Below are 12,144 nucleotides of genomic sequence, written 5' to 3' on the forward strand. Positions count from 1 at the left end.
TTGATATGGTCTCACACAAGAGGTTGGTGTGCAAAATTAAAGCACATGGGATCAGAGGGAATATACTGGCATGGATTGAGAATTGGTTGACAGGCAGGAAACAGAGAGTAGGAAAGAACGGGTCTTTTTCCGGGTGGCAGGCAGTGACTAGTGGGGTACCGCAGGGATCAGTGCTTGGGCCCCAGCTATTCACAATATATATCAATGATTTGGATGAGGGAACTGAATGTAACATTTCCAAGTTTGCAGACGATACAAAGCTGGGGTGGAATGTGAGTTGTGAGGAGGATGCAAAGAGGCTCCAATGTGATTTAGACAAGTTGGGTGAGTGGGCAAGAAGGCGGATAAATCCCCTGGACCTGATGGCTTCCATCCTAGGGTCTTGAGGGAAGTGGCAGTAGGGATTGTGGATGCTTTGGTGATAGTTTTCCAAAATTCCCTGGACTCAGGAGAGGTCCCGGCAGATTGGAAAACTGCTAATGTAACACCGTTATTTAAAAAGGGTAGTAGGCAGAAGGCTGGAAATTATAGGCCAGTTAGCTTAACATCTGTGGTGGGTAAAATTTTGGAGTCTATTATTAAGGAGACAGTAACGGAACATTTAGATAAGCATAATTTAATAGGACAAAGTCAGCATGGCTTTATGAAGGGGAAGTCATGTCTGACAAATTTGCTTGAGTTCTTCGAGGATATAACGTATAGGGTGGATAAAGGGGAACCAGTGGACATAGTGTATTTAGACTTCCAGAAGGCATTCGACAAGGTGCCACATAAAAGATTATTACTTAAGATAAAAAATCACGGGATTGGGGGTAATATTCTGGCATGGGTGGAGGATTGGTTATCGAACAGGAAGCAGAGAGTTGGGATAAATGGTTCATTTTCGGACTGGCAACCAGTAACCAGTGGTGTTCCACAGGGGTCGGTGCTGGGTCCCCAACTCTTTACAATCTATATTAACGATTTGGAGGAGGGGACCGAGTGCAACATATCAAAATTTGCAGATGATACAAAGATGGGAGGGAAAGTAGAGAGTGAGGAGGACATAAAAAACCTGCAAGGGGATATAGACAGGCTGGGTGAGTGGGCGGAGATTTGGCAGATGCAATATAATATTGGAAAATGTGAGGTTATGCACTTTGGCAGGAAAAATCAGAGAGCAAGTTATTTTCTTAATGGCGAGAGACTGGAAAGTACTGCAGTACAAAGGGATCTGGGGGTCCTAGTGCAAGAAAATCAAAAAGTTGGTATGCAGGTGCAGCAGGTGATCAAGAAAGCCAACGGAATGTTGGCTTTTATTGCTAGGGGGATAGAATATAAAAACAAGGAGGTATTGCTGCAGTTATATAAGGTATTGGTGAGACCGCACCTGGAATACTGCATACAGTTTTGGTCTCCATACTTAAGAAAAGACATACTTGCTCTCGAGGCAGTACAAAGAAGGTTCACTCGGTTAATCCCGGGGATGAGGGGGCGGACATATGAGGAGAGGTTGAGTAGATTGGGACTCTACTCATTGGAGTTCAGAAGAATGAGAGGCGATCTTATTGAAACATACAAGATTGTGAAGGGTCTTGATCGGGTGGATGCAGTAAGGATGTTCCCAAAGATGGGTGAAACTAGAACTAGGGGGCATAATCTTAGAATAAGGGGCTGCTCTTTCAAAACTGAGATGAGGAGAAACTTCTTCACTCAGAGGGTGGTAGGTCTGTGGAATTTGCTGCCCCAGGAAGCTGTGGAAGCTACATCATTAGATAAATTTAAAACAGAAATAGACAGTTTCCTAGAAGTAAAGGGAATTAGGGGTTATGGGGAGCGGGCAGGAAATTGGACATGAAGCTGAGTTCGGATCGGTCAATGCCCTGTGGGTGGCGGAGAGGGCCCAGGGGCTATGTGGCCGGGTCCTGCTCCGACTTCTTGTGTTCTTTAGATTTGTGGTTGGGATCAGATCAGCCATGATCTTATTGAATGGCGGAGCAGGCTCGAGGGGCCGATTGGCCTACTCCTGCTCCAATTTCTTATGTTCTTATGTTCTTATGTTCTTATGGCAGATGCAGTATAACGTGGATAAATGTGAGGTTATCCACTTTGGTTGTAAAAACAGAAAGACAGATCATCTGAATGGTGATAGATTGGGAAAAGGGGAGGTGCAACGAGACCTGGGTGTCCTTGTACACCAGTCGCTGAAAGCGAGCATTCAGGTGCAGCAAGCAGTTAGGAAGGCAAATGGTATGGTGGCATTCATTGCAGGAGGATTTGAGTACAGGGGCAGGGATGTCTTACTGCAGTTATACAGGGCCTTGGTGAGACCACATCTGGAGTATTGTGTGCAGTTTTGGTCTCCTTATCTGAGGAAGGATGTCCTTGCCATGGAGGGAGTGCAAAAAGGTTTACCAGACTGATTCCTGGGATGGCAGGACTGACGGATGAGGAGACATTGGGTTGACTAGGCCTATATTCACTAGAGTTTAGAAGAATGAGAGGTGATCTCATCAAAACATATAAAATTCTAACAGGACTAGACAGACTAGATGCAGGGAGGATGTTCCCGATGGCTGGGGAGTCCAGAACCAGGGGTCACAGTCTCAGGATACGGAGTATGCCATTTAGAACGATGAGGAGGAGAAATTTCTTCACTCACAGGGTGGTGAACCCGAGGAATTCTCTACCACAGAAGGCAGTGGAGGCCAATTCATTAAATATATTCAAGGAGGAGATAGATATATTTCTTAATGCTAAAGGGATCAAGGGATATGGGGAAAAAGCAGGAACAGGGTACCAAGTTAGACGATCAGCCATGATCATTTTGAATGGCAGAGCAGGCCCGAAGGGCCGAATGGCCTCCTCTTGCTCCTATTTTCTATGAAATTGGTGAGGAAATTGCAGATGCTTTAGCCATAATGTTCCAAAGCTTACTCGATTCAGGAATTGTTCCTTTAGATCGGAAAATTGCAAATGTAACTCCATTATTTAAGAAAGGTGAGAGAGAGAAACTAGGAAATTATAGACCTGTTAGTTTAACATCTATTGTGGGGAAGTTATTGGAATCTATAATTGAGGACAGAGTGACTGAGCACTTAGATAAATTTGAGCTGATTAGAGTGTGCCAACATGGATTTGTAAAGGGTGGGTCACGTATAATGAGCCCAATTGAATTTTTTGAGGAAGTAACTAAAGTAGTAGACAGGAGAATGTCTATGGGTGCAGTTTATATGGACTTCCAGAAGGCATTCAATAAGGTTACACATAAGAGACTTAGCTAAAATTAAAGCTCATGGAATTGAAGGCAAATTATTGACCTGGTTAGGGGATTGGTTAGGCAGTAGAAGACAGAGAGTAGGATAATGGGTATGTACTCAAATTGTAAGGAAGTGACTAGTGTGTTCCATAAGGATCTGTGCTGGAGCCTCAACTATTCACTATATTTATTAATGACTAAGATAACAAAATAGAGAGCCATAAATCCAAGTTTGCTCATGACACAGTGATTGGCGGCATTGTAAGTAGTGTAGATGGGAGCATGAAATTACAAAGAGACATTGATAGATTAAGTGAGTGGGCAAAACTGTGACAGATGGATTTCAATGTAGGTAAGTACAAGGTCATCCATTTTGGACCAAAATTTTTTCGATCCGAGTACTTTTTAAATGGTGAAAAGTTAGGAACAGTGGAGGTCCAAAGAGATTTAGGGACCCATGTACACAGATCACTAAATATAATCAGGTACAAAAAATAATCAAAAAGGCTAATGGAATGTTAGCCTTTATAACTAGAGGGCTAGAAATATAATGGGGTGGAAGTTTTACTACAGCTATACAAAGCCCTGGTTAGAGCACATCTGGAGTACTGTGTACAGTTCTGGACATCACACCTTAGAAAGGATATATTGGCCTTGGAAGGAGTGCAGCGCAGATTCATCAGAATGCTACCAGGGCTCCAAGGGTTAGATTATGAGAATAGGTTACATAAACTAGACTTGTATCCCCTGGAATATAGAAGATTTAGGGGTGATTTGATTGAGGTTTTTAGGATTTTGAAAGGGTAGATTGGGAGAAACTTTTTCCGCTGGTGGGGAAGTCCAGGACAAGGGGACGTAACCTTAAAATCAGAAGAGAAGTCATTCAGGAGAGAAGTTAGTAAACACTTTACAGAAAGGGTGCTAGAAGTGTGAAACACTCTCCCACAAAAAGCAGTAAATGCTAGCTCAAATAATCATTTTAAATCTGAGATTGATAGATTTTTTACTAGCCAAGGGTATTAAGGGATATGGAGCCAAAGTGGATGGATGGTGTTAGGATACAGATCAGCCGTGATCTCAATGAATGGCAGAACAGGGTCAAGAGGCTGAATGGCCTATTCCTGTTGCTATGAAAACGTCCCAAGGCACTTCACAGAGGCCTAAGCAGACAAAATCGGGTGCCGAGACAAGGAGGAGATATTAGGAGAGGTGACTAAAAGCTTGGTCAAAGAGGTGGGTTTTAAGGAGTGACTTAAAGGTGAGGGAAGGTGGAGGAGTGGAAGGATTTAGGGAGGGAATTCCAGAGCAGGGGCCTAGAACGGCTGAAGGCACAGCTGTCAAATGTTGGGGCGAAGGAAGTGTAGGGATGCACAAAAACCTCTTCAAGCTGACTCTCCAAAACGATTGGTTCTGTCTAGCAACGTGGGCCTCAGCCATTTCAATGTAACACCAGCTAACAGCCTGAATATCAAACATTAGTCTGTATAACTATTAAGAGGTTTGAGGCCTGTCACAGCATGTGACCACCACAACGGTCAATGCAGGGGTGAAGTCACCAGGCAGAAGGGTTCGTAAAGAGGAAACCTCAGTGGAGACTATTGCCATTAGGCGCAAGACTTTGGGGGGCACATTAAAGGTCCATGAAATATAAGCCAAGGACCGTGCTTCAATTCTGGATCCAGGTGAGGTAGAGTTACGAAGGAGGAAAACAAGAGCTTCAGAAGGGTGCACCCATATTCTGAGGGTGTGTGTGTGTGTGTGTGTGTGTGTGTGTGTGTGTGAGAGTGAGAGAGAGAGAGAGAGTGTGTGTGTGAGTGTGAACTGAAAATCCTACATACGAATCCAGAGACAATAAAACTGGTCTTTCATTTGCCCAGACCATGCTATCCCAGATTACCTCGTGCAAATCAGCATGAGGGAACCAATGGATACTGAGGAGGCACCAGTAGATTGGTCTGTAGTTATCGATGTCTGTCCTTTCTAGAATATGGGCACCACATTAGTATTTCCAATCAATTACTCCTTGTAAAATAATGCAATTATCAAGAGTAAATGTGATTATCTGTACAACAATAACCTAGTTAACACCATAGATTCAAAAAGGGGAAGATCCCACCTGACCAACCCCCCCCCCCCCCCACCCCAAGGAAGCAGTGTGCTAAGTGCACTGTGGGAAGCCTCAAGAAGTGGTGAAAGATAAAAAGCAGCAAGTACTCCTTAGAGGAGTTATGTCACGGGGTGGGGGGGGGGGGGAAGGAAGTACTGACTGGGGGGGTGGGGGGCGGGGGGAAGGAAGTACTGACTGGGGGGGGGTCCCATGGCTCAGTGTTGGGACCACTACTGTTTCAAATTTAAATCAATGACTTTGACTCAAATGCAAAATGGTCAAATTTGCTGAGCATATCAAACTAGGAGGGGCAGTGGAACCGGAGGAAGCAGCTCAGAAATTAGAGTGCGTTGGACAAAAGAAACAAGTGGACTGAACAGTAGCGGATGAAATCTATGCAGACAAGTGCAAAGTACTGGGTATAGGATGGAAAAATAAGCAATGCACATGAATGGTGTTGAAAAGCTAAGAAAAAAGTGGGAAGAGATCTAGGGGGGGTCTTAGCACACTTGACCCTAAACATGTCCAACCAAAAGAAAGACTTGCATTTATAATTGTAAACAATTTTACAACACCAAGTTATAGTCCAGCAATTTTATTTTAAATTCACAAGCTTTCGGAGACTTCCTCCTTCCTCAGGTAAATGTGCATTTATAAAGCACCTTTCATGACCTCAGGACATCCCAACGCACTTTACAACCAATCAAGTATTTTTTGAAGTGTAGTCACTATTGTAATGTAGGAAACACAGCAGCCACTACCTTCACTTATGTATTCCTGCCTTTTATCTGGTTCTATTTCTTGCCCAGCTAAAATCCGATCATAAACCAGCTCAGAAACCTCTCGTATTCTTACGACAAGGTTACGAGTTTGGTCTATCATCTGCAAGAACTTTTTCTCTTAACAATTTTGATAGTAGGAAGATAAATGCTACACAGAATGGCCATCTTAACATACTGGTGTCCATTTTAATGTTTAAAAAACAGCTCAATATAATGTTGCTCTGGTTGGAAACCAAATGTTGTGTGAGATACTGTTAACCACACAATGAAATAGGTGGATTAAAATAAATTCTCCAATCCTGGCCACAAATTTCAATGACCCTCACCACTATATTGTTAAAAGTGTAACTAAATTAATTAAACTATTTATTGATCTACCCTCATGTTTCTTTTAAAGTCTGCAAATTATTAGGATCTCGAGAAATCTCCAGTCACAGAAATGCGATATTCTACTTCATATCAAACACTGATCGCAAACGTAGATGAAATTTTTAAGGTCGAGTTTTCCAGTTGTGATCTGTTTTTTAAAAAAAACTTTTGTAGAACATTTTACATTTCTGGAATTCAACCACAGCCCACTTGCTGCATGCATTTTACATCAATTATTCAGAAATAAAAGGTTGAATATTACAGAACCAAATGAAGCAGCAATATGCTGTACAGTCTACAGGGAATTAAGGCAGCTAAAATGATCCTGCATTCTTTTCTGACACGATACAGGAAGCATGCTGCAATCATTGAAGGGTGAACTGCATCTTCAACCTCTGTCTGTATGAGCAAGCTAGGATAGGCAGCAAAGAATTTACTCATTTTAAAAAAATTAAATGCAGAATGAACGTTCATTTCAAATGACACACTGAACAATTTCAAGACACCACGACGATTACTTGATCTGTGACACTGTATCTAGAGTTATTATTAGGAAGTATGGTCATACATACCCAGTGCCAGATCACGCAGCAGCATTGAAAATGATGGTTAAAAAATCCCGCTTGTCCATAACGGTTCACCACCACGGTGCTGTATCCCTTGAAAGGAGCACAGCTTTGAGCACCACACGAGCAAGGATAGCGTAATGCAGAATGGATTACTGACATTTTGAGCTCAAGGCAACAACAAAAAAAACAACCCCTTGAAAGCTCTTAACGGTATGTTCAGAAATAAGTCGGCCTCTGTACAGATCTACATCTTCTCTCAATATTTCAAACATTGCTGTACTCAGCAGCCTTATCCGATGTCTTTGCGCTCGCCGAGCAGCGAAGGCTGCATTACCATCGCGAGCAAGTGACTTCCTTCAGTTGGTGCAGTTCTGCTCTGTCACAACTACCTGAAAACCCTCCTCCCTTGGAGCTGGGGAAAGAGGAAACTGCGAAAGGAAGTGGCCAGCCTCACCAACTGCTCACAATTGAACCGAATCAACTTAAGCTTTTGTGCTACGTAACAACAGCACTGTTTCATATAACACACAAGGCTGTGATGCTACATAAGCTGCGACCTGTACAACAGGAAACAAACTGCAAATCGTATCAGTGGTAAGAACAAGCAAATCTGGGTGAAGGATGTTTGCGCTGGGAAATGTAACACTTGCTCCTTTCAAGAGCACACATACTATCACAGCAAGCTGTAGAATAAAGCTACCTCAGCAATACCCCATTTCTCAGAACAGCATCCCCTATCGTAGCCTGTGACTTCCCTACCATAGCTTATCAGAGTGAAATTATACTGTAATGTGCATCCAAGTGAATGTGGCAGTACATCTCAGGATTCAGGTAAGTGAGCGCACTACAACAACTTGAGCTTATACAGCACCTTTAATGTAGTAAAGCGCCCCAACCTGCTTCACAGGAGTGCAATCAGTCAAAAATTGATACTGAGCCAAAGGAGGAGACATTAGGGCAGGTGACCAAATGCTTGGTCAAAGAGATAGGTTTTAAGCAGCGCCTTAATGGAGGAGAGGGGAACATAGGAACAGAAGTAGACCATTCAGCCCCTCGAACCTGTTCTGCCATTCAATTAGTCCATGGTTCATCTGTATCTTCACTCCAACTACCCGCCTTGGCTCTGTAACACTTAAGACCCTTGCCTAACAAAAACCTATCGATCTTAGTTTTGAAATTTTCAATTGACCCCCAGCCTCAACAGCTTTTTGAGGGAGAGAGTTCCAGATTTCCACTACCCTTTGTGTGAAGAAGTGCTTCCTGACATCACCCCTGAACGGCCAAGCTCTAATTTTAAGGTTATGTCCCCTCGTTCCAGACTCTCCCACTAGAGGAAATAGTTTCTCTCTATCTACCCTATCAAATCCTGTAATCATCTTAAACACCTAATTAGATCACCCCTAATCTTCTATATTCAAGGGAATACAAGCCTAGTCTATGCAACCTGTCCTCATAATTTAACACTTTTAGCACTGGTATCATTCTGGTGAATCTGTGCAACACCCTCTCCAAGGCCATTATATCCTTCCTGAGATGCGATGCCCAGAACTGAATCTAGTACTCTAAATGTGGTCTAATCAGAGCTCTGTACATCTGTAACATAACTTCCATCCCTTTGTATTCCAGCCCTCGAGATAAAGGCCAACGTTCCATTAGCCTTTTTAATTATTTTTAGTACCTGTCCGCTACTTTTTAGTAATTTCTGTATTTGGACCCCTAAATCTCTCTGAACATCCACATTTCCTAGCTTCTCACCATTTAGAAAATACTCTGATCTATCTTTCTTAGGTCCAAAGTGGATGACCTCACACCTCCCCACATTGAACTCTATCTGCCACAGTTTTGCCCACTCACTTAATCTATCAATGTCCCTTTGCAACTTTGTGTTCCTATCTACACTATTTACTGTGCTACCTAACTTAATGTCATCAGCAAACTTAGATATACGGCTCTCTATTCCTTCATCCAAGTCATTAATAAATATAGTGAAAAGCTGCAACCCCAGTACCGATCCCCGGGGGACATCACTTAGTCACTTGTCAATTTGAGGACATACCTATTTTCCCTACTCTCTGGCTCCTACCTCCTAACCAATTCTCCATCCAAACCAATAGATGGTCTTCAATTCCATCAGCTCTTATGAGAGCCAATGGCGGTGATTTTTCAAGGAGTCAATCCCCTCCAGGATTGCGGGAAAGATTCATCCAAGCCTTCAATCAGGAAACAGACCTCTCAAAAATATGGGGTGGAATTGGGTTCACCTCCTTTTCCAGCCCACTCTCCAGGAGTTTCATCAGGATTCTCCGTTAGTCAGAATCTCAGGGCCCCATCTTGTAACCAGAACTTGAAGTAGGAATTTTAATGTTTAAAAAAAATATTAGGCACTGTGGGAGGCACCTTCACCACACGCACTGCAGCGGTTCAAGAAGGCAGCCCAGCACCACCTTCCCAAGGGCAATTAGGGACGGACAATAAATGTCAGCCTTGCCAGCGATGCCCACATCCCAAGAATGAATTATATTAAAAAAATAGAAATCTTTGCATTTGCTGACATATAGTTTGTTCTAGCTGTGCTACAGCCATCAGTAAATTTATTAACTCATGACAGCAAAAATAATATCCATGGGGAAAGTAGGTAAAGGTTTTTAAAAAAGTGTAAATAAACTACGCAATGATAAAGGTTCATTGGGCCAGAGCTTGCTGGAGTGGGGCATCTTACGGAGTGCTCCGTTAGATATTTTTCTGCACCCTTCTGCTCAAAAAAAACATTGCGCTGTAACTTGCTGGAAGTGCGAGCTGATAATGGCGTGGTGAGGGGAACAGGGCATCTGGGACCACGGTGAACAACGGGACCAACAGTATATCTCCTTTATCAATGAGATTTAAGGATTGAGAAACAGAGGAACGACTGAGAAGGAAATAGGGTTAATTAGAGTCAAATCAGATGCAGAAAGAGAGAGGGGTAATGAAAGATTGGATTAAAGAGAGAAAAAAAAGAGGCAGAGAGGAAAAGAAAAAAAAATGTAAACATTTAAAATTTGTCATTTTTAAAATCTCCAAGAACAATTTACCACCTGAAGGAATGAGACTCCACTGTTCAAATGGTTCAATTTCTGGGCCAGAGTGATTGGTTGGCATTACATTAACAATTATCATGGCGTTAAAAAGGTACTTACACTCTTAATTACCAGACTTAACATTCTGCGGCAAGTTTAACAGACAACTAATTTGCAAATTCAGCAAGTTGTTAAAAATAACGGGGAGGCTAAGGGTGAGATACCGTTTGTGCATAGCGAACGGTGGAGCAGGGTAAATCGACCAGATGGTTCTCTCTTAATACCCTGAACTTGCGGGCCAATTTGTGCATTAATAAAGGCATGCGACATTAACATGCCCTTATTATTCTAGTAAGATCTGACCCATTATTTGCTGCGAGACATGTCACAACAAAAAGATTGTTGCAATACAAGGTTTCAAACCACTGTTGCACCATTGGATCTCTCCAGATTCGATCTATGATGATTCTTCACCTTTGGATAGGCCAAGGGAAGAAGAAATAAATTGCACAAAGACCTCTAAGAGCATTTTCCCAGTAGATGAAAAAAAGACTACAAGTCAACAATATTCTGGGCAGTCGGTATCCGGATACAGTAAGTATTGGTGAAAAACAGGAAACGATTTGCAGTACTTGCATCACGAAAGCTTCAACTAGTTTATCACTCATCGGTGTACCAATTTTTTTAGTTGCAGGTTTTGGCACTAAACAAAACCCAAACAAACCCAAAAAGATTCCACTTATAGTGCGTACATTTTGTGTTGGATTTAGGCCCCAAACCAGCTGCGTGTTATAAATGAGTATAATGCTCTATGCAAGTCACGTTTCACAACTATTCCCCTAAATGCACCTTATATGGGAGCGCACACAGAAAATGCTGGAAATACTCAGCAAGTCAGGCAGCATCTGTAGAGAAAGAAACAGAGTTAACGTTTCAGGTCAAAGACCTTTCATCAGAACTGCAGTCCAGTTGCTTCTGAGGCAAGTGCACACTGTATTCAGAAAGTTACAGTATTCCCCCATTGCCAATTACATTTTTACCGCACTACAAGTCTCATGGCGTGATCCTGGCCTGTACAGTACACTGATGATCCAGCATGTAGAAGACAGGGACGGGTCATTGCCCTGGACACAGACTCAATTATTGTAGTGCACCTATTCTATTGTATATACAGCAGTACATCACTGCTACATACACAATGGAAGCAAATTAAAGAGGGACTCCCAAATATTGAAATGCAAGAAATTGCAGTACAAGTATAACACATTTTAAAACAGGTAGTTAACCTATTTAAATAATTAATTTGATGGCGATTAAGTTTTCCTGCTTTGCTCACATCCCCCTTGATCTAATTACGTCGCTGCATCTGTCACTATATTACATTACACTACACCGAATAGTCAATAGCTCACTAAGCTGGAGTGACAAAGCAATGGCACGAGGTCGAGGTATGTCCAGAATGGACAAAGAGTATTTTCTGTTTGGTGGCGTTCACCTCGATCAATGTAAAATATAAGGAAGCTCCATTCACAATGCTATATGCAGATACTGATGTTGCGGATCACTTATGAAACTCAATGGAACAGTGATGCCGTAGTAATAAAATTACTGCCTACACCACACTTAACAATCAGTGCTTCAATGTTCCAACGCTACAAAGCAGTGATTGACAGAATCAAAACAGAATGCTGCTTCCATTTAAAAAGCACGTAGTCACCCATCTACACAGCAACTAAACTTAGTTACACTTCCTTAAATACATTCATCATTTCCTGTAGCTAAACTGTGTGCAATCTCAGGATCACAGTGCTCGAGTTACACCATTAATTCAGATCAGGCTTACAACCCAATGAATCAGAGACCTTTGGAATTAGAGAATCTTTGAATCACTTGTTGACAACGGATGAACGGACACCGCGCAACAATCGCCAGACAGGAGGGTTCCCTCCCAGTCGGGGAACACTTCAACAGTCAAAGACATTCAGCCTCCGATCTTCGGGTAAGCGTTCTCCAAGGCGGCCTT

The 12,144-nt window shown here is 42.4% G+C and overlaps 1 protein-coding gene across 4 annotated transcripts in view; it reads right to left on the reverse strand.

Annotated features, from left to right (window-relative positions):
- The window catches only part of zdhhc11 (zinc finger DHHC-type containing 11), a 127,715-nt gene that overhangs the window by 86,243 nt on the left and 29,328 nt on the right, over window positions 1-12,144 (reverse strand). For 2 of the 4 annotated variants that reach the window (XR_010966392.1, XM_068000611.1), the window contains exon 1: window positions 7,069-7,412. The exons of the other annotated variants lie outside the window; for them this stretch is intronic. Coding sequence is in view for 1 of the 2 variants with exons in the window: in XM_068000611.1 (XP_067856712.1) it covers window positions 7,069-7,224 (156 nt within the window). In the remaining variant the exon portion in view is untranslated. Of the gene's footprint in view, window positions 1-7,068; window positions 7,413-12,144 lie in introns of those variants that run through there. 4 annotated transcript variants of the gene reach the window in all.

The sequence above is a fragment of the Heptranchias perlo genome, chromosome 2 (assembly GCF_035084215.1).
Source record: "Heptranchias perlo isolate sHepPer1 chromosome 2, sHepPer1.hap1, whole genome shotgun sequence".
Lineage (NCBI taxonomy): Eukaryota > Metazoa > Chordata > Chondrichthyes > Hexanchiformes > Hexanchidae > Heptranchias > Heptranchias perlo.